The sequence below is a fragment of the Calcarisporiella thermophila genome, assembly GCF_041956535.1.
Source record: "Calcarisporiella thermophila strain CBS 279.70 unplaced genomic scaffold VTP21scaffold_31, whole genome shotgun sequence".
Taxonomy (NCBI): Eukaryota; Fungi; Calcarisporiellomycota; class Calcarisporiellomycetes; order Calcarisporiellales; family Calcarisporiellaceae; genus Calcarisporiella; species Calcarisporiella thermophila.
Window position 1 is genome coordinate 43,089 of NW_027192221.1, and position 21,553 is coordinate 64,641.

Here is a 21,553-nt window from a genome sequence, read left to right on the forward strand (position 1 = left end):
CATAGTTATACTTTTCTTCTCCTTACTTATCATGAATTTATAATCAATATCTTTATCGTATATATGTTTCTATTTTGATCTCTTCAGGGTGTGTATGAGCCTTTATTATTTTATTTTAATTTTTTGTTTTACTATTTCAGCTCTGATTTTTCTCTTTTTTTTGAATTTTTTTCCTTTGAATTTTCTCTTTTATAATATTTTTCTTCTTCGTTTTAGTTTGTTAGTCTAAAGGGTTTGCAAAAGGTTTATTTTCTTCTCTTTTCTTCCTCTTAATTATTGTTTGTGTGAATAAAATTCATTTTTGTAGATCTCTCTTTCGATCATAGCTTAAACGTTCTTATAAATTCTCGATCACACCCGCAAAGATAAATTTTATTTTTATAAATTTACAGGTCATAGCTCTCCGTACCTGCACTATTTCCTGGATTTAGAGATTTTATTTATTTGTATATCTTACAGTTGACCATCACGGACCTAGAATGTCCAAAAGGAGAGCGCAGGAAGATCCTCTCCCAAACCTCTCAACTACAATATCGGCATTATTTCAATCCATTCAGGAAACGCATGGTTCCTCACATCGTAAATATGCGATCCGATTACGGAAAATACAGGATCAGTGTCTTGCTCTCCATGGACATGAGGGTGAGCAAAGATTCCATGAGGAATTAATGCGTTGTATAAACAGGCTATTGGCTGTTCGGAAGGGAGCAAGTATTGGTGAAAAAGGAATGCGGTTTCTAGGTGGATTTTTGGCATATGGACGAGATAAAGGTATACTTCAATATTGGATATAGAAGTATATATCTAACCGTTCTAAGTTCTACAGATAGGCAGTGTGCAGAAAAAAATAAGGAAGATGGTGAGGGCGCCGATGATATGCCTTCCGCTCGCACTGTGGAATACATATTACGACATCTGCTCAAAGGAGTTCGCGCCAAGGATAAGAATGTGCGCTTTAGAGTGTGTCAACTCATGGCGTTGAGCGTCAATCTGATTGGTGCGATTGAGTAAGTACATGTTTGCCTATCTTCCCTTAAAATGGATTTGATGTGATGCATTTGTCCATAGCGAGCAACTCTTCCAGGAACTGCAAGCGGCAATAATCGAGAGAACACGAGATAAAGAGACATCTATTCGGGTACAATCCGTAATTGCATTATCACGTTTGCAAGAACCAACCGAGAATGCCCTTCAAAATCCTAACAATCCCGCCTCCCGGTTGATCGACATGCTGCGACACGATCCTAGCGCGGAAGTTCGCCGCACTATTCTTTCACATATAGACGTAATACCCTCCACCATCAGCCACATCATTGAACGAACCCAAGACGTAGATCCTTTAACACGCCGTGCTGTCTTCACAAACTCGTTGAGCGAGCTGAGTGATTTCCGCGCTTTAACCATTGGAGAGCGAGAAAAAGTTTTACGCAATGGATTAATGGATAGAAATGATGGAGTGAAGGAGGCATGTAGGAAATTGGTTGCACATTGGGTGGACCAGACAAATGGGGATATTTTAAAAGTATGGATCCTATAATTGTACGCTTTCATAGATATTATTGAAATATTTTTGTCCATTTTTTCAGCTATTGAGCCGGCTAGACGTTACTCATAGCGAATCGGCGGAAGGCGTTTTAGTAGCTTTTCTGGATATGAGAGCAGACTATATTGAGGAACTTGAGCTGAACTGTGAGTCTCTGACTAGATGGCGTAATTTTAGAATCTCATTCGTATTTTTTTTCATACAGCTCACTTCTGGAGTAATCTGACAACTGAAAATGCTTTTTACGTGCGGGTGTTATTTCAATATTTGAAAGACAAAGGGGTACTGTCTAATTTACGATGCGGTCTATATCGTTGAATGACCTCATTAACATATTTTACATATCAGATGGATGAGAAATTGGATCAGCTAATGCCAGAAATAACGCGGCTTGCATTTTATATCCAGAAATACAACGACATTGTGCAAAATATTGCCGACAAGGGTGGTGATACTACAGACTCTGAATATGTAATGGGCCAACTCCTATTATTGGCAAAACAGCTCGACTTTTCGGATGAAGTTGGCAGACGAAAAATGTTTTCACTACTTCGTAAAATTCTGCCGTCATACCTGGGGTTTAGTGGGCTTTATTTACATTTTGTGTACTTATATATAGGAGAAATCCTCACCCTTCCAACCACAGCCGATGATCATGTTGAGAGTATTCTAGATATAATGAGACAAATCTCGCTGGACGAAAAGGATTTTACTAGGTAAAATAGAGTTGTTATAATTTGGAAAATTGAAAGTAATAGTGCTTTTTTTTTACTTTATTTCTCTTGTTTAGACTCATGGTGGAAATCATCTCTGAGATAAATGACACTATAGAAGTTGAACCACCTATGGAGAAAATGGATTGTGCCAATCCTAATAAACGCAAAGCGTCCACAGAATTGCAAAGAGGTGATGAATCAGATGATGGTGCGAAATCTGCTCCAGAGGAACTGAAAATCGCCTTGACACAACACAGGTGCCTACTTATTACGCGATATGTATTCGAAAGGAGTGAAGAGGTAAAATAGAGAAAACTGCTTGTAGAAGTGCTTCAATTACTAATGCTGAGGTCTAGGGTCTAAATGAGAATTCGACCCTCTATGGACTGTTAAATCAACTGGTGATTCCTGCGGTACGCAGCTTTAATCCGGTGATGAGAGAAGAAGGCTTGCACTGCTTAGGCTTGTGTTGCTTTCTGGATGAGGCAAGTGAATTTTTTTTTCTGTATCCGTTGTAAATCATCTGATATTTACTGTGGCGTTTGCTAGTCGCTTGCATTTCAAAATATACAACTCTTTGTATATTGTATTAAAAATGGGCATTTTGAGGTGCAGCTCAAGTGTCTGAAGGTGATACTGCTCTTGACTTTACTATTTTTTGGTAATGCAACAACGACCTATTTTCATAATAGATTGTGTTTGACTTAGTTATGGCATATGGCTATAGCACCATGTCAGATAAACTTGAAAATGTAAAAGTGTATTTAAAGTATAATTTTGATCCGTCTACTTATAGTTTATCCGCATCTAGCCTAATGATATCCGGGATCTTTTTGCCCAAGCTCTCGATCACACGCACCCCTCCATACAATCGTTGACCGTGGAAGGTCTTTCAAAACTTATGCTACTGAAAATGCTGCGAGATGAGGTGCTCCTAGAGAGAATGGTTGTCCTCTTTTACGACCCCGCAACCATATCCAATCTACAGCTCCGGCAATGCTTATCCTATTTCCTGCCAGTGTACTGCTATTCGGCAGCAGAAAACCAAGCATGCCTTGCCCAAGTGTTCGTACCAGCTTTCCTCAAAATACTTAAGCAGTGCAAACAGCAAAAGGATGCCACGATAGGAACGCTTCAGATTGCTTCTCAGATGGTGGAGTGGACCGACCCCCAAAGGCTGATCAACCTGAACGGAACTAAAGAGGAGATGAACGTGGGATTGCAAGCAGACATCGCCATTGAGATCGTTAAGGCCATCTTTGTTGAGAAAGGGGGTAAATGTTTTTTTTTTCTCATTGTGTTGGCTCTCGTCGTTCAACCTGCTTACCCAACAAACTATAACTTTGTAGCGCTCACGAGAAAACTACTCTGCCAAGTATTGAACAGACTCAAGATCGAGGGTGCGGGGACACTGCGCTTGCAAAAACTTATTCTTCTACTACCCCTTAAGCGGGTAAGGGCGCCCATCTCTTTTAATCGTTTATCCGCGCTACTTACCATGGCTGTTTCTTTAACCATCCCTACTCTTATCTTGTTAGAAAAAACCTGTTGCAGATTCTGTTGCGCGTAGTGCGTACACCAAGTTTGAGAACCATGTACACAGGCTCTTTACCTCCCAGTATCAGCAGCTACCGAATACCCAGCTGGACGACGAGTTTGCCGAAAGCGCTGAATTAGAGAGCATTAGGGAATTCGTGTGCTCAGTCTCTTACGAGGATGAAATAGAAGAAGTAGAGGAGACACAGAAGCCAAGAAGTAGTATATCACGGGATGCAAAACGGAAAGCAAGCGGGAATATGAAGAGGCTCTTTGTAAATCGCACCGTCGAGAGCGATATTGAAACAGACGAAGAAGAGGAGAGTGAAAGCGAGGCGGAAAGCAATGTAACAAGTGAAACCGGCACCGATACTGAATCCGATTAGAAACACTACATCTCCATTTTAGAACGTTAGACTACGCTTAGTTGTACCTTGCGTGTATTTTTTTTTTTTTCATAACTGTATATTAATGTACCCTCCAGCAATAAATACCATCTTTATCTTTCATAACTCTAATTAGAGCTAATTTAGCGGTCACGGAGTCGTGGGAAATTCTCCAGATAATATTTAAGCTGCTATACTCGCGTATCCCCATCTAGTCCAATAAAGCAATGGCGCTCAGTATCCTTTCTCGTTTCTCCAAGAATCTCGCTCCCTCCATCACTGTGCAAAGTCGTCGTGCATTACTCCTTGGGCAGACGCGTCAATTTACCTCCCCGATTGATGGTAAGTTCATCCGAATTCATATAATGTTTAGCGGAAAAACTTTATCTCGTGCTATCATTCTTCTCTAGCTTCGATCGGATTAACCGGTAAGGACTAGGTGTATAATATTTCGATGTAGACTGCTACAAGCATTGTCTTTCACATTAGAGGAGCAAAAGGAGTACCAAAATATAGCACGCTCGTTCGCCGACAAAGAATTGGCACCGAGGATGCAAGAGGTTTGATAATGCCCATCCTAATAGTTTGGTCTCAGGTTCTGATGCGTTTTCACTATTCACAGTGGGATGAAAAGGAGGATATGCCTGTTGATGTCCTTAAGAAGGGGGCAGAGTTAGGCTTCGGCGGAGTCTATTGCAAAGAGGACTTTGGAGGAACGAACCTCTCACGTCTTGAGACATCCATTATTTTCGAAGCTTTGTCGACAGGCTGTGTATCAACAACTGCATATATCTCCATTCACAAGTAAAATCACAATGCTCTCTAAGCTATTATACACGGTTTTTTTTTTAGAATTCCTATATAACCCTAGTTTTTTTTTAGTATGGCCGCATGGATGATCGATACCTTTGGTAACGAGGAACAGCGCGCCAAATACCTTCCCGATCTTATTGCAATGAATGTAGGTCCTTTTTTATCCTTCCAAAAGCATTAGTTATACCATTCGCTATTTATCCTCAGACCCTAGCTTCCTACTGTTTGACCGAGCCTGGGGCTGGTAGTGACGCTGCCTCACTCGCAACCACTGCGAAGAAAGTGGGCAAACACTACATTCTTAATGGCTCTAAAGCGTTTATCTCTGGAGGTGGATTGTCAAATGTGTATTTAGTAATGGCACGTACGGGGCAGGAAGGCCCAAAGGGAATTTCTTGCTTCATTGTTGAGAAGGGTTTCCCGGGGCTGAGCTTTGGGGCAAAAGAGAAAAAGGTATGAATCTTTGTTTTCTCAAGTGAATTTGTTTTGAAGGCTGATATACTATCTCATCTCGAAATAGCTTGGATGGAACTCTCAGCCTACTCGAGGTAAGTTGGCCACCCCAAACAAATGAACGAGCCACATTAATGAAACTTGAACCTAGCTGTAATTATGGAGGACTGCCAGGTTCCTGAGGAGAATCTGTTAGGAGGAGAAGGCCGAGGCTTCAATATTGCAATGCGAGGATTAAATGGCGGCCGAATCAATATCGGTAGGCGCAAAATATCTTTCCAACAGCGTCATGTAGATTAAATTATTATTGTGTATAGCTTCATGTTCTCTTGGCGGTGCCCAGGCTTCAATGGAACAAGTACTTGAGCACGTGCAAGTGCGTAAGCAGTTTGCCAAAACCTTAGCCACTTTCCAGCACACGCAGTTCAAGCTTGCTGACATGGCAACCTCGCTGAATGCATCTCGACTAATGGTGCGACAGGCCGCTAGTCTTCTTGACCAAGACTCATCCCTTGCTCCCACTTATTGCGCAATGGCGAAGCTAAAGGCAACCGAGGACTGCTTCAAAATCTGTGATGATGCGCTGCAATTGTTTGGCGGGTATGGATACTTGAAGGACTTTAAAGTGCAGCAGTATTTGCGCGATAGCCGTGTGCATCGCATTCTGGAGGGAACAAATGAAGTGATGAGGATCATCACGTCGCGGGCGCTCTTGGCACAGTAATTGCCCAGGGAAACTGCGAGGTTCTTGTATAGAAAATGACTCCTCTATTTTGAAATAAAGTTTTTCGTCCTGCATGCTCGTTATGGTTTTATGAATTAATTAGAAACCAACACGCTGCTTTTGGGCCGTTTTTTTTTTTTGGGACTTAACAGCCTTTTAATTGCCTTCACTCGCGCTTTCCGCTTCATACTTTCATTGCCGCTCTTCCATCTCTCTTTCCATTCTAATATTCGCTCTTTCTATTTTCCATCCCGTCTTGCAATATGCCCTTGGTAAGTATATTTCTTTTCTGGATGGCTAGATGGGCTGCTCTGCTAGTGTCTAATCTCGATACAATTCTGTAGGAATACGCGCTACAGCATAGGTAAGATTCCTCATCCGGAATTTCAGGAGAGAAAATATTTGGAAAATTCGGGAAAAATGAAAGGATGCTATCGCATGTGTAAGAGCCTACCACATGCAGATATTGCCATATATCAAGATGATTGCTTAGCATGATTAATCTCTTACCCCAATTGTTCTAAAACCACTGGAGAATAATAATGGTCTTGCTGACTTGAACTTTCTATGCAATTTGCCTCTATATCTTTCTAAAGAGGTCTGTTTCCCGATCCTGGGCCCTGGAAAGTTCCTCGCGCTAAACCCGTTGCCTTGACAAAACCTCTCGGGGTTGAAGCATTACCAAAGCAGCGGTATTACAAGAGTAAACGGACCCCATATGTTCTGAACGTTATGGTTGTCGGAGAGACCGGCCTTGGCAAAACAACCTTCATGAACACGCTGTTCAATACGGATTTAACCGAGAGTATTTCATCCGAAAATCCTAAGGACACAAAGACTGTGACCATTCGACCAACATATTATGGTAGGAGCCGATTCCATTTTTTTTTTTCCGCAGTATATAACTGCTAATTGCCAAATAGTAACTCTCCTTCAATGCTGTTTGAATAGAGCTTCAAGAAGATGATGTTACCCTGAATCTCTGTGTGATTGATACGCCTGGGTTCGGGGACCAACTTAACCGCGAAAATGAGTAATTGATGTTTCAATACATTGGCATGGAGCGAATGGAATTATCTTAATAACCTTTATTTAGTCTTGCCCCTATTATCGAATACATTGACGATCAATTCAATGCATTTCTCAATGCAGAGCGAAGTCCAGATTTCCGCAGAGCCATCCCTGATACTCGAGTGCATGCTGGTCAGTACCAACTCCTCCCTAAATCCATTGTTCTATTCTTATGCTTATACCCATCTCATTACCCTTAACAGTCCTGTATTTCATCCCTCCGACCGGCCACACGTAACCTAACCGACTTTTTACCTATCATCCGGCTGTTCCCTAATCTTTTGTTCCCTTTTAGCCTCAAAGACCTTGATATTCTAGCGCTTAAAACTCTTTCCAACAAGTGCAATGTTATCCCGGTTATTGCCAAAGCGGATACCCTTACCCCCGAAGAAAGAATGACCTTTAAACAGGCGGTAACTTCTTGCTGAATCGATCACATTTTGCACTTAAGCTTTACATTACCATACTTTTTCTATAGATATTACGCGATGTGGATAAAAATGGTATCAAAATATACCCAACCTCTTACGAAGGAGATCGCGAGACCGTACCGGATCTCGAGAAGCATATTCCTTTCACAGTAATTGGAAGTGATTCCCTAATTGAAGTGGATGGCCGTCTGGTTCGTGGGCGACGTTACAGATGGGGTGTAGTCGAGGTTGAGAATCCTGCCCACTGCGACTTTACTTATCTTCGCGACTTAATTATGACAGCTTGTCTCCATGATCTTATCGAGATGACGCACACTATCCATTACCACGCCTATCGTGCTGGGGTTTTACGTCCAGCAGGACGCCCGCCCTCCATCCTTAAGTGCGATGAGGAATATGAGACGAGAATTGAAACTGCAATGCTTGCAATGACGACAGAGATGCAACAGCGCGAAGAGGAAATACGCCAAAAATTCGTACAGAAAGTGCGGGAAAAAGAGGCGAGCTTGCGAGCCCGCGAAGAGGAGTTGCTGCGTAAACGACATGCCATGATGCAAGAGCTTGAAGAACAGAAGCGACAATTGGAAGCAGAGGAAAGGGAAATCAATGAGTTGTATCTTGCAAGCCGCAACTCTGTGTAAGTTGACTAATTAATAATTTGGTCTTTGGTTTTTGGTTTTGTTTGCCTGACTGAAATAATCCGCTTCGATAGGCCGTCTAAAGGAGCAAAAATTTTTGGCAAAAGTAAGTAGGCGACTCTGCGGTAATTGCTGTTCGCTTGGCAATTGAGCCGAATAAGAAGAAAAAAAAAGAAAGCACGATTTTATAACCTTTATACAGGAATTAATGCTATGAATAATTTTTTAGTTTTTTTTGATGTTGATACTCCTTTTACTACTATTCTAATATAATTCTCGGAGTCATTCCCATTGCTGTGAAGATGAGTGATTGAAATAGTTTTCCTAAGCCACAATTCACATCCCATCTTAGTCTTTGACGCATATGGTGTTTCTCATTAACTATACGAAAAGGCAGAAAACCCGATCACGAGTTGATGCCATCCTTTTGGAATAACTTTTGTTCTTTCATTTATATTCTTTAGTTTCTTGCCCAATTAATTCCCTTATGTCCAACTAAGTGAGCGTAAATAGAGACGCCAGTGTAAAAATATTATTGTGAACAATCGAAAAAAAAATAATCCATCTTTCCCTCTATAACAATCACATTATTTTTCAACTTTTCTTCGCAACCTCTCCCTTTCCTATTCTAAAGGCCATTTTCTCTCTGTCCTGAATCGCTTTTCCCGAGCGCCAATTATCGATCAAGTCCAACTCTTCCACGATCCCCACATTTTTGTCTCCTTTTTTTCCTACTTATTAATTTGGCGTTATTAACCATGCACGGCGGCGGGATGGTGCCGCTAAACAGCAGTAATAATGCGTCGATGCGACATCGCGTGTCGAAAACAAAGCTTCAAAACCAAGTGGTTCCCGCATCTTCGTCTTCGACGGGTGGTAAAGTGGCATGGTTACAAGATGAAGACATAACTTTGGATGCGAAAGGTCACCAAGGAAGATCGAATGCCCAGACCGGAGTCAATGGACAAGTAGTATCGAAATTTCATAATTCTCTAAAAATAAGGGTTTTAAGCTTCTTCTTTTTTTTAGGATACTCAGGCTCAGCTTAGTAAACCATCGGCATCGGTGAGAAGGTCGAATACGCGAGAAGGTTTTATCTTTTTTTTTTCATGCTAAAGGTTTCGGCTACGAACAACTAATTCTTTCGAGAATAGATATTTTAAAACGACATCAGAGCAGCCCCGCATCACTAGTACTTCATATGTATCCAACGCATTTCAAATTTGAAAATCAGGTATGGCTCAGAATGATTGTGGATGTGATATGTTTTCTTGCTCCTAACCACGTATTATGGTTGCAGGATGGCGTGTTTCTTTATAATAGCCCGATGAAGGTACAAAAAATTATAAAAAAAGACCAATTGGGGCTTTACAATTCTCACTGCTATGCTCTGTGATATAGATGTTCTTGAAGTGCATCAAAGAGGAAAAACTGCCTCCTGATTTAATGGATGTATTTGATACAGCGAAAATACCATTCTATGAGGGTAATTTTACAATGAAATATTTATTCACACGAGTTATACTTCATGTGCTTTGTTTTCTCAATCAGGCTGCCTCATTGTTGAAATCAGGGATCATCGTGCCAAGGCACGTATGACTCAGAATAAAACTGGCGGGGAAAACAGGATTATTCAGGATGGAGCGGCTGTAAAACGTGTTCTTTTGCGGCCAAGTGCTGAAACCCTTTGGACAGATTTGAGTCTGCTAAATGACGGAGGATGGACAGAGGAATTGGCACAAGAAATAGAAGCAAAGATTCTGGTGAAGACTTTTGTATTCATCTAAAGAGAGCCAATCTGCTTTTCTAACCTATATTTTTCATTATCCAATTATTCCAGCTGACCACCGAAACCATCTGTCTTGATCCATCACCCCAAATTACGCGAATTAGTAACGCTGTGTGCTATATCAATTCAAAGCACCGCGCAAAACGTAAGCGTAAATGGAATTCCACAGAGCGGGAAGAAGAGCTTGCCCGTCGAGCCGAAAATGATAAATTGATGATGATGATGGATGACAGACGAGGTCACGATTTCCAACCCAGGTATTTTTGCCGCTTTTTTACTGTCTGCTAGTATGGGGGTATAGACTAACATTTTCTGCTTGAATAGCTTTGACCAAATTGCTTTTGTGCATGAGTGGAGAAGGAAAAAGGTTAAGACGGATGCTGAGCCCCTGCCCTCTGTCGACTCACGTCAAAAGATCAAAGGTATTTGCTACTGCTATATAATTGATTCTTACCGAGCTATTAACCATAATTGATCTATTTAGGTCGTCGTCCGTTAACATTAGCAGAGCTGCCCCAGCTTGAAGATGGTAGGAGATGTGTGCGTACACTTCGATTTGAAAGAGAACTTGCTGGAGGTATATTAGCATTTCTTGAAACGGACGAGTTTGTTTTGATACTAATGCTTGACGCTGATTCAAGGCAAAACATACACCACACTCAATATTTATGTTGCAAACGAGACTTATTCTGGTGTGCTCAGATGGGGCTCTACTGCTGACACCTGTATCGATGGTGATACCGTTAGGTAAATTGAGATTGATTCATTTTCTTTTGATTTGAATTAATCTGTCTATTTTCTCTCCTAACGAATAGCTTTAAAATCGGATCTGCAGCGATGGTGGATGTGTATGTGAAGTGGTTTGCTGATTTTTACTTGAAGGAGGATACTCGAACAAAACTCATTCACGACGTTGACTTCCTCTCCTCTACGCTCAATCGCTCGCCATCGATAAACTCACGGCTACAACTTGCCCAGCAGCAGGCTCAACTCGCACAATCCCAACTTGCGCAGTCCCAACTCGCGCAACCCCATCTTGCTCAGCCTCATCTTACACAGACTCAAAATGCAATTGTGCAGCATGCGCTAGCAGCGGTTGCTGCTCAACAGAGACGCCAAGCTCAGGCACAGCAGTCAACGCCACCCAACAAATCAGTTACCCCCAACATACGTCCACCCTCTCAGGCGCAGGAACAACCACATGCTGCTCAACAGCACTCTTCCCCTGTTGCACCACCACCACAGCAGCCTCAACCTCCGCCGCAACAACCACAACAGCCGCCACAACAATCGCAGTCACAACCGCAACAGCAAAAACAACAGGCACCTCAGCTCCATCTACCGCAAATCCAACAACCATCTGCGGCAAGCCAGGTGCCTCAACTCAATTTTGCTGCGTTGCAGTCCAACATCGGCTCACCCGCTATGCCCGCCTCCGTCGTTCAGCCAGGGGCAGGAAGAGTGCCAACCAATGCTGGACCCACTGCGACCGGAGTTTCCGCCCCGAATGCAACCGCTGGAATTCTCAATGGGATATTTGGCAGTGGCAATGTTAATCCCGCGTGGACTCTACAGCAAATGATTCAGAGCGGTCAGTTGCCCCCTAATGTGGTCAGCCAATTATTGCTTGCGGCACAAGCTAAACAGCAACAGCAACAACAACAACAACAACAACAACAGCAGCAGCAGCAGCAGCAGCAGCAACAGCAACAGCAGCAACCACAACAACAATTGCCACGCTCTCCACTTGCTCAAAACGTAAGGGTACGTATTATTGAAATATTTCAAAGAAAGACGAATATTTCTTAAGGTTTTTATATTTTTTAAATTCAGCCACCAGCACAGGGGGCGCCTTCGAATATGGCTAACACTGGGACCATCAACCCACAAGCCCTGTTCGCAAATCTCGCTGCTCAACAGCAGCGACAATTACAGCAGCAGCAACACCAACAACAACATCAACAACAACAACCTCCACAAATACCCGTTATCCCGCCTCAGCTTCAACAGCAGCAACAGCAACAGCAGCAACAACAGCAACATCAAGCTGTTAATCCTCAGCAGGCTCAGCAGCCGGGCCAGCAGCATCTCTCGCTTAATCATGCACAGATGCTGCAGCAACAAAAGATCATTGCGATGCAACGCCTGCTCCTTCAGCAACAGCTCCAGCAACAGCAAGCTCAACAACAACAAGCACAAACACAATCCGAGGCTGCAGTATCACCCCGACTACTACAGACCGCCTCTCCTCTTTTCCAACAAGGTCAATCTCCTGCTCTCCAACAACAACCGCAGCAAACCCAACAACCACAGCAGTCCCAGCTTCCCTCTGCGAATTTGACAAATCATCCTCGGCCTCCGGCCAATCCGCAAGGTCCCCAGCAGCCTGGCATGCAACCAGGAGCTGGCGGGGTTCCCCTTAATATGCTAAACCAGCGTCGCCTCCAAATGCTTCAGCTACTCGCCGCGCGCGGCGGGCTAGCGGCCTTGGCGCAGAGAGGGGCTCAGGGTGGAGGCTTGAACGCTCAACAGATTGCAGCTTTGGCATCAGCAGGAATCCCAAATGCAAACTTGGCTGCGCTCAGAAATATTGTTCCGGCTGCATCCGCAGCTGCACAAGCACAAACTCAAGCACAAGGCGGAATGCAAGGGGATAGCGGAGGTTTTCCGTCAGGGGGAGGAGTGGGTAGGACTCAATAGTTGGGGCGCATTAAATTGAAAAGTCTAGTTTAACCGTCTTATTTTTAATTATTGTTTTTATCACACTGGTGCGTGTCCTATCTTTCTTTTTCTTTCTGTTCTTTTGTAAATACTATTTTTTTTTTTTGTAATAATATCTTTATTTTATTTTTTTTTTCTCTATCTACCATCTCCAGCGTAACACTCGTACTGCTAGAATATTAACAAATTGAACCAACATTGAATATTGCACTAGACTCCGTCATCAAATAGTGCTGGGGTTTTCTATCCACATGGTATTTTTTTTCGCCACTCAGTGTTAGTTTTACGGATATTCAAGTACTAAAGGCATGATAGACAGGCTGATCCTCCAAATATTATTGCACTGTATTATATTCTGTACTTTGAACCCTCGGGTGACTAGGACACAGAAATGCCTTTCAAATCTAAATGTTGTACGTAAGAGAAAACCTTGATAAATTGACATAAATTCACATAATTTCTTTCAAAATAGAAAGAGAAGAAGAGGGAAATAGGTAAGAGTGGAGGGGAGGGGGTTAATAATATAGGATGGATTGGAGACCATAGTCTGCACGGGCACCCAGAGTGCCTCTTCAAATGACTTTCTTGACAGCTTTCAGAGTATACTTTAAGGTTCTAATGATAAACGATAAAGTGACTGCTTTGTGCCATATATAATATCATATTCTGAGTCATAAATAAATTTGAAATAAAAGGTCAGGCAAGTAGAGGTGTCCCAATATAAAACTTCACCTCTGACAACCATTTTTCCTTCTCTCTACTTCTCCCACCTCCTCATTCTTCTGAATCCAATTATAACCCCTTGAATAACACTGAAATGACACAAAACACAGAGCCTGCTGCTCACATTGATTGGAACAACCTCGGCTTCAAGTATATCGACACCAATGGTCATATCCGGCACGTCTGGCGTGATGGGAAATGGAATGAAGGAGAGTTGGTTCCCGAAGCGTATATCCGTACGCACATTTGCTCTCCAGCTCTAAACTATGCTCAAGAGGTGAGTAGCTTTTTTTTTTTTCATTATACTCCCTCATCTTTATTCATCCCAGCGTCATCGTCTAGTGCTTCGAAGGACTGAAAGCGTTCCGGTGCAAAGATGGCAAAGTCCGCATTTTCCGCCCCGATGCCAATGCCAAGCGCCTCCAACAGTCTGCCGAGGCCGTCATGCTTCCTCATGTTCCTGAGGATCTGTTCATATCTGCCGTTAAGCGGGCTGTCGCAGCCAATATCGAGTATGTTCCTCCTTATGGTTCGGGCGGCTCTCTCTACATCCGCCCACTACTCATCGGGACAGGCCCTCAGATTTCGCTGGAACCCTCGGACGAAGCGATGCTTTTGGTGTTTGTAATGCCCGTAGCACCCTACTACCGTGGGGGAATTACGCCCGTCGACGCAGAGATTATCGAGAACTTTGACCGAAGTAAGCAATGGCCCATTTTATTTTCCGTTAGCTTGGAAGCTAATTTCTATCTGCCTGTTATATAGCTGCTCCTCATGGTACAGGATGCTACAAACTTGGCGGCAATTATGCCCCTGTATTCCGCCACTGCCTAGATGCCAAAAAACGCGGCTTCCCTATCACTCTTCACCTCGACTCGAAAACACGCTCTTTCATAGACGAATTCTCGACCTCAAACTTCATCGGTCTTGAGAAAACCCCCTCTGGAGATGTGATCTTTTCCACTCCCGATGCACCCACCATTCTGCGATCGATAACCCGTGAATCGCTCTGCCAGCTTGCGGAGAGTTTCGGATGGCAGGTGAAGAAACGCTCCATTCCTTTGGAGGAGCTGAGAGAAGGAAGATTCATAGAGGTGGCTGCATGCGGAACGGCCGCCATTATCACCCCCGTACGCAAGTTTGTCCGCGGCCAAGAGGAAATTCTTGTGAATGGAGGGGCAAAAGAATGTGGGCCGCTGCTGCGGAAGCTTTATGACCGCTTCCGGGCGATCCAAAACGGTGAAGAGGAGGATAAATTTGGATGGCTGGTGCAGGTGTAATTCTAACCCACTCGGCGACTAGAGGTTGGAATAAATCAACAGAGCCAAGGAGCACAGCGCCAATAGCCACTTATTTCCCCCCCCCCCCCTCCATACAACCACCCAAAATGAACTATTTAGCCTTGACTTTCCAGCATAAAATAAAGGAACAATGACTGCAAAAGAAATACTATTTGGAATAGAACTAACTATACATGAATATTATTCTGAAGCGCACGCTTTCACAAGATCCTCCACCATCTGTTTTATCTTGCTCTTATGCAACAAGAAAACACTCCGAACCGGCAAAATGCCGAACTCTTGGAAGGTACGCTTTGAATCAGAAACGGCTGGGTCCTTAGTAAGCTTAAAATGGTGCTTAAAGTCGGAGTGCTACCGAGACCCAGATAAAAATAAAGAACAAGTTCGCATCATTAGATGAGGAATAGCAATAAGAGAAAAGAAAATGCAATTACCCCTGCGATGATCTCTTCTTCAGGGTGGAAGTAGAAAATGACCGGCTCGGACTGTTGGAGCAATAGTTAGAGATCCACGGGAGGAGAGCGAGTAATTAGAGACCTACCACTTTGCTCTTTTTCGACTTCTTCGCGCCTTCCTCAGCATCCTGCTCCTCGTCCAGCTTCGACTCGATCTCACGGTAAGTCGGCGCCACAAGCACATACCACTCGAACTCGTATGGTTCTTTGTCCTCCACGGCCCACTCAACCTCCTCGAGAAGCATCTTATACATGGGGGGCACGATTTGCACAGGCATGTTGACAAGACGCTCGCTCACAATCCAGCCCACATCATGGCGGGAGCCGTCCGCAAAGAGTTCTGCCAATTTGACATGAATGGGTTGCTTTTTTGTCTTGTCGAGGAGGTATTTTTTGAACTCTTGGATCGATTGCTTTTCCTGGAGAAAGAATATCGGTTAAATACTTTGGAAGCGAGGGATCGTAACGACCATTAACCCGAAACATTACTTTATGATGGTTGAGATTGAGAACGGTGAGTAATGAATATGGATCGGATTCTGGACCATCAACCTTCACGGTCGAACCAACTAGCGGCTGACCGATAATTAATTCGGCTAGTTCAGACAAATTAAAGAGTTCTGCATCAGCAGAGAAGAGCTGCGTCAATAGCCGTTTAATGGCGTGGAAGTCGATGGGTTTGGGGTCGAAAAACTCAAAGTCCACATCGACTATTTCCTGAGCACGTAAAGCAAAGGTTACGTCGAGAAGAAATGGTGGTTTAGAAGAGCGCTTGCTATGAGAAAGCCATAAATTGCAGTATTGACTTACCTCCATGGCATCATCCTCACCTCCATCGGCCTCATCACGCATAGCTATGTCCTCAGCCTTCTCTGTCACTTGTGGTTCAGCCGCTTTTCTCTTGCTCATGGTCGGTTTGTCTTCCAATTCAAAACTAACGCTTCTGAAAACTCGAGTGCCCAAGAATGAATAAAGCAAACACTTGTCACAAAAATAGTCACACTTGCTAACCTAACCAAAAAAAAAAATCATTCTTCTTCTATTAACTCTAAATTGCTTGCGTTTCATTATCATTGCTGTGAAATCAAATGGGATGCCATTGACTCGCAAAAGGGCCACTCTGAAACGCGCTATATCTGACCAGACGTGTGGCGCCAAAGATGGGTCTGATGAAAGCCGTGCGGCCGCGCCTACCGCTAACTCCCAGCCGGAGGTAGGCGCGGTCGTGGCGAATAAAAAGCAGAAAACGAACCAGCATATTTCACTTTTGCCCGATCTGGTGTGGGTTTGGATTAAACCGAATGAAAAAACAAAAGGGCGGTGGTGGCCCGCTAAGGTATGAATGTTTCAATCGTCTCCTTCGAATACTGTTTAATATTGGGAGCCGCAAAGAAAAGAGTAATCAAAGCTAGAATTGACGCGTTCGTTTGTGTTGTTTTTTTTTTCAAAATTGATGACATAGATCCTCAGCAAGTGTAGGGAAGATCGTCCTTTACTCATTAGGCGATTTGGCGGTTCTGGGAAAGAGTAGGTATAATATGGAGACATACGATACTTCTTTTAGAGAATTATGAAACAATAGAAGAAAGTGAAAATTTGTTCCAGACCCAAAGCTCATTAATTTGCATTTTGATCAGTGAAATGGAAATCGAGAATCCCTCAGCGAGAAATCTCCGAAGCTTTCGTGATCTGGCTTTCCGGAAAACCGTCCTCCAGTCATCCGAACGGGATAATCATAAGGAATTTATGAAAGCCTATGAAGAAGCGCTGGAAGCGGAGGAAGAAGAGGACGATGGTCTACCCGGGATTGAGCTTGCGTTGGAGCGAGCAACTACTTTCCAGAGAATACCCAATAAGTCTAAGAGTTCTCGTGCGTCGGCGAGCCATTTTATTTTTCAGCGTCCCAAGTAATAATTTAACGCGTCGTGATACTATGTTTGTAGGCAAGCCACCCAAGTTTGAAAAGAGCTTGTCTATGTCATGCGTCCCGGATGAGTCGTTTTTTCCCACTATACCCCAAGCTAACACCAAGGAGATTTCTGAGCTGCTCGGCGATATTCCCTCCATAGAGAGTGTTTACAAGTAAAATGGGGAACCCTTGGGGGAGGAAGTTCAACATTGATTTCATCTTATTTTTTGCCATTTAATAGCGGATGTGATGTCAAAGTGCCTGGCGAGCTCGTCCTGGCCATCTGGGACAGCGACAAGCGCTTTTACCCTGCTATTGTTGAAGAGCGCACTACGAGTGGAAAGTACCGGATCCGGTTCTATTCAAACCATAAGCGGACGCTTGCACGCGAAAAATTCTACACTATGTTTGAGGAAGGGTTTCAAACCTGCCAGGTAGCTAGCTGATATTGTGAATTTTAGTTTCCTTCTTCACCGGGTGCTAATCTGTCATCATATGGGTCCCTAAATAGCTGGGCGATATAGACGATCTTGAAACCGACGGCAGCGAAATCGAGAATGCTGAGCTGGAGGCCTCGATCAATGACATTCTACCCGAGCTGCGCTCCATTCTTGCAGGAAAGATGCCATCATGGCGCTTAGAGGAGTTTCGGCAAGGCGGCAAGAAGGCTTGGTCCCGCCTTGCCCAGAGCGTGAGCCAAGGCCAATTCAGTAATCAGGAGTATGCGTTAGTTCGCCGCATGCTACAATATGATCTGATATCGTCTGTGCCGGATCAACTCTCGGAGGTAAGGCAGCCAGTGGAGAGAGCACAGCTCATAGACGCTGTGCTTGTGCCTGAAGCCATCATACGTCTCCTGATGCGTGAGCATGACATCGACTACACGGAAGCAGAGGAACGTATGCTGAGTGAGAGCGGAGACTCACGGTGGGCAGAAAGAATTCTTGCAGCGCGGAATGCGTTTTTAATGGGGAACGAGCGCATTTCCGAGAGAAACGGCAACAAATGACCTGGACAGAATGAAACAGAATAGGGGTATTGGGTTGGGTTCGAAAACAATGGTTGTCAATATATTTAAAGCTATATCGGACCCACATCGCTAGCCTTCGTTTTCACGTTTGCTCCATTTGACACTCCTCCTCTAACCGATCCTGTCTGACAAATTTTGCGGTGTGTTGTGTGAATACTTTTTAAAAACCCTCTTTTCTTTACTTACTGTTAAATACTCTATGACCCTGTTGATTTTTTTTTCCTGCTATTTTATTTCGCGTACCTACCAATGCCTTTTTTTTTGCTTCAATTTAATAGGAGCGCTCTTCTGCATATATAAACTCTTTGAACAATCCGAATGGACTGACTGATCTTCTCACTATTCCAGTTTTACTGAGCTTTTCCTAGCTCTTGTTACGTCACTCTTCCCTTGACCCAATTTTCAAATGCTAGCTGTTCTCATTGACTGTCTCTGCAGAGCTTTTAGGAGGCGCCTAAGACGATACCGACATCGACCCAATTCCATTGTTTCGTATCACCTCAGATAGCTTTTAAAATTTAATAGAAAGGCGGAGTGCAAGTAGGAAAAGTCCCAAAATAATAAGACAATACAAGGCCAAAAAAAAAAATGATAAATGGGAGAAGAGAGGTGTAAAGGAAAAGAAGAATGGCAGAACAAGAACTGAGAAGGAAAGATAATAAGAAATAAATACAGAATGAACATTGCATAACATTTGGCTCTCGTTTGTTTTAAATCTTAGCACTCTTCAAACCCGCGCCAATCTCCTCCTCGTCGCGTACTCCATGTCGCTCTAAAAATTTGGCTACTTCTGCAGGGCCAGGAGAGCCATAGGCATAGGGTAACGGGACAACGCCACCCTTCTCCAGGGCGTGTAGCATGGGAGTGAAGATGCGCCAAGCGGCGTCCAGCTCGTCGTCGCGAACAAAGTGACTTTGATCGCCCCGGAGTACGTCGAGGATCAGGGCCTCGTAGGCGTCAGGGATGCGATAAGAGGCGCCCTGGAATCGGTCTTTGTAGGTCAGATCAAGCGTGGTGGGGGTGGAGCGAATACTGAATCCAGGCACTTTGTTCGTCACTCGCAGCTGGACCGCTTCGTTGGGCTGGACGCGCACAATCAACTCGTTGCGGGCCGCGTCCGGGTACACCTGCCCATTCGCCACATTCCTGAACAGCACTCGCACCTCGACCTTTTGTTCATGCAAGGCCTTGCCCGCCTTTAGGATGAAGGGGACCCCTTGCCACCGGTCGTTGTTGATCCACAAGACATTGGCAGCGAAGGTGGGGCAGTTGCTGTTGGGCGGCACCGTCTTGTCGTCTTTATAGGCGGGTTTGGATCCATCAGCGGAAGCGGTGTACTGGCCAACGATGGTTTCCGAGGGTTTGATGGGAGGGATGCAGCGTAAGACTTTGACCTTCTCATCGCGAATGTCCTGAGAGCTCAGGGAGACGGGGGGCTCCATCGCAACGATGCTGAGGATCTGGAGAAGATCTATGTACAAGAAGTAAAGGGGGTAGGGCGTCCTATCAATACACGGCTCTGCACCAGCGACCAGGGACTACAGGAGGATGGATGACTTACGGTTCTGCATCACGTCACGGATAATCCCGAACTCGTCAAAATAGCCGCCTCGACCCTCCGTGCCAAACGGCTCACGCAGCGTGATCTGCACGTTCTCAATGTACTGGCGATTCCATACAGCGCCAAAAATGACGTTGGCAAAGCGGAGGGTGAGCAAGTTTTTCACCATCTCTTTCCCGAGATAGTGATCGATTCTATACACCTGGGGGGAGGAGGTTGGTAACGAAATTAGCATCGTAACGAAAAGATAAGAATTTCCTCAAGCAGCATAAGCACGCATGAAAGGTTTCAAGACGTGGTACACACCTCTTCCTCTGTGAATAGCTCGCCAAACTCTCGCTGTAAGTCACGGAAGCTCTCTAGATCGTGTCCAAATGGCTTCTCGACCACTACTCGGAAGCCATTCTTCCACCGAGGATGCACATGTTTCTTCAGCATCCTGGCAACAGCGGTGAACACGCTTGGTGGAAGTGCCAAGTAGGCGACCAGTTTTATTTTCGCACCCATTTCCTTTTCGGCTTTTTCAATTTCCCCCACTAACTTCTCGAAGGATGCATCCTCGTCGTATTGTCCACTCACATATGACGTGAGGTTAAGGAAAGCGTCGACTTCCCCTGGCTCTGGATTCTTGATGGAGGAAGTGATACGCCTATTGTACTCAGCGGCATCCATAGGCGTCCGAGCATAGCCAATTATTTTGGTGTTGGATGGGAAAAATTTATGTTTGTGAAGACTAAAGAGGGCAGGATAAGTTTTCTTGCGGGCGAGATCGCCCGAAGCCCCAAAAACTGAAATAGAAAGGTGGAAAAAAATGGTTAGTAATTCGGACGGGAATGCTGTTCTGGATTTCCTCAGGGGTTACCTATGATGACTAAATTATCATTCTGAGCGATTTCGTTCTGATTTGGGCCAGTCATTTCGGATGTGAATGCAGAGCAAGGTTATAAATTATCGAGATTATAAAGAAGTGGAGCTATAAGACCCTTGGAGGTTTATACCCGTCGTGAAATTTCTCGAGCGCTCCAACTTACGTGATTGTGTGACTGCCTTGTGTGGGAAAATGTAAGATTGGGATGCATCCTCCGCTGACAGTTTTTTGATTTCTAATACTTGTCTAACCCAACCTTGACGTATTCAGTTCAGGTGAAAATACAAGCCACCGAATCGTTTTGGGGGAATGGAGCGATATCTGCAAAACTCTTATTTATCAGGCTCTTCCCTCTCCCCCCCCCATCCGCCGACGGTGACTATTCCAGGTCGGCTGTGGCCAATGGGGAATCAATACTCTTGTTGGACAGACTTTGCGAGGGAGTACTAGCCAAAATGGTTGGTGAACTCGCCTATTGCCTACATTATCCCGTTCGTTTCAATGGAGATCTTTAGCTACTACTACTTCCCCCAGTGTGGCTTCTAGAGGGTAGGTATAAGATCATCCGGCTCAGGAAGTCACGCCCGCCATCTCGTTACCATATCGACTTGTGCCGCAGCTTTTTACCTGCCTAAATTTGTCCTACAGAAATTATAATGTGGATAAGCTCTAAAAAATGTTCTGAAACCAAAGTTCCTCCTTCTGAAAGAGAGGCGTTTTCGATTCCGTTACGTAGAGAACATGTTTGAGGTTGGCGGTAGAGTGCAGGATTTGCTATAGGATAAATGAGCCTGATTTGGAAGGGTATAGAGAGGATGAGCTGGCCCTCACAAAGCAGACTTGGACACCGGATGCAAAACCATGGTCGAGCTTGGCCGCCTCTGC

The 21,553-nt window shown here is 44.3% G+C and overlaps 7 protein-coding genes across 7 annotated transcripts; 4 read left to right on the top strand and 3 right to left on the bottom strand.

The window, feature by feature from the left end:
- Window positions 1-728: 728 nt before the first annotated feature.
- Window positions 729-8,314, top strand: VTP21DRAFT_7575 (uncharacterized protein; the record flags this gene model as incomplete). Its single annotated transcript, XM_069398331.1, has 28 exons — window positions 729-771; window positions 827-1,007; window positions 1,069-1,522; window positions 1,587-1,689; window positions 1,749-1,825; window positions 1,892-2,259; window positions 2,334-2,559; window positions 2,616-2,744; window positions 2,809-2,889; window positions 2,952-3,011; window positions 3,071-3,533; window positions 3,609-3,712; window positions 3,798-4,142; window positions 4,397-4,523; window positions 4,592-4,609; window positions 4,671-4,741; window positions 4,804-4,985; window positions 5,064-5,142; window positions 5,202-5,447; window positions 5,515-5,542; window positions 5,599-5,706; window positions 5,765-6,167; window positions 6,768-7,036; window positions 7,123-7,204; window positions 7,268-7,374; window positions 7,446-7,476; window positions 7,538-7,655; window positions 7,721-8,314. The coding sequence occupies 28 exons, from the start codon at window positions 729-731 to the stop codon at window positions 8,312-8,314; spliced, it is 5,097 nt and encodes a 1,698-aa protein (XP_069246368.1).
- Window positions 8,315-9,069: 755 nt separating this feature from the next.
- On the top strand, window positions 9,070-12,800 carry VTP21DRAFT_7576 (uncharacterized protein; the record flags this gene model as incomplete). The annotated part of the gene is made up of 12 exons (XM_069398332.1): window positions 9,070-9,279; window positions 9,341-9,401; window positions 9,466-9,545; window positions 9,612-9,644; window positions 9,713-9,797; window positions 9,863-10,074; window positions 10,152-10,357; window positions 10,425-10,522; window positions 10,585-10,677; window positions 10,742-10,847; window positions 10,916-11,864; window positions 11,934-12,800. The coding sequence occupies 12 exons, from the start codon at window positions 9,070-9,072 to the stop codon at window positions 12,798-12,800; spliced, it is 3,000 nt and encodes a 999-aa protein (XP_069246369.1).
- An 838-nt stretch (window positions 12,801-13,638) lies between these two features.
- VTP21DRAFT_7577 (uncharacterized protein) lies at window positions 13,639-14,824 on the top strand (the record flags this gene model as incomplete). Its single annotated transcript, XM_069398333.1, has 3 exons — window positions 13,639-13,821; window positions 13,887-14,244; window positions 14,310-14,824. 3 exons carry the CDS (start codon window positions 13,639-13,641, stop codon window positions 14,822-14,824), a joined length of 1,056 nt encoding a protein of 351 aa, XP_069246370.1.
- Window positions 14,825-15,025: 201 nt separating this feature from the next.
- On the bottom strand, window positions 15,026-16,209 carry VTP21DRAFT_7578 (uncharacterized protein; the record flags this gene model as incomplete). The annotated part of the gene is made up of 5 exons (XM_069398334.1): window positions 15,026-15,196; window positions 15,280-15,330; window positions 15,387-15,719; window positions 15,790-16,017; window positions 16,111-16,209. The coding sequence occupies 5 exons, from the start codon at window positions 16,207-16,209 to the stop codon at window positions 15,026-15,028; spliced, it is 882 nt and encodes a 293-aa protein (XP_069246371.1).
- A 184-nt stretch (window positions 16,210-16,393) lies between these two features.
- VTP21DRAFT_7579 (uncharacterized protein) lies at window positions 16,394-18,218 on the top strand (the record flags this gene model as incomplete). Its single annotated transcript, XM_069398335.1, has 6 exons — window positions 16,394-16,636; window positions 16,763-16,827; window positions 16,938-17,170; window positions 17,244-17,382; window positions 17,451-17,643; window positions 17,721-18,218. 6 exons carry the CDS (start codon window positions 16,394-16,396, stop codon window positions 18,216-18,218), a joined length of 1,371 nt encoding a protein of 456 aa, XP_069246372.1.
- A 71-nt stretch (window positions 18,219-18,289) lies between these two features.
- On the bottom strand, window positions 18,290-18,923 carry VTP21DRAFT_7580 (uncharacterized protein; the record flags this gene model as incomplete). Its single annotated transcript, XM_069398337.1, has 2 exons — window positions 18,290-18,350; window positions 18,739-18,923. The coding sequence occupies 2 exons, from the start codon at window positions 18,921-18,923 to the stop codon at window positions 18,290-18,292; spliced, it is 246 nt and encodes an 81-aa protein (XP_069246373.1).
- A 26-nt stretch (window positions 18,924-18,949) lies between these two features.
- VTP21DRAFT_7581 (uncharacterized protein) lies at window positions 18,950-20,717 on the bottom strand (the record flags this gene model as incomplete). The annotated part of the gene is made up of 4 exons (XM_069398338.1): window positions 18,950-19,710; window positions 19,801-20,002; window positions 20,107-20,588; window positions 20,663-20,717. 4 exons carry the CDS (start codon window positions 20,715-20,717, stop codon window positions 18,950-18,952), a joined length of 1,500 nt encoding a protein of 499 aa, XP_069246374.1.
- Between the last annotated feature and the right edge of the window lie 836 nt (window positions 20,718-21,553).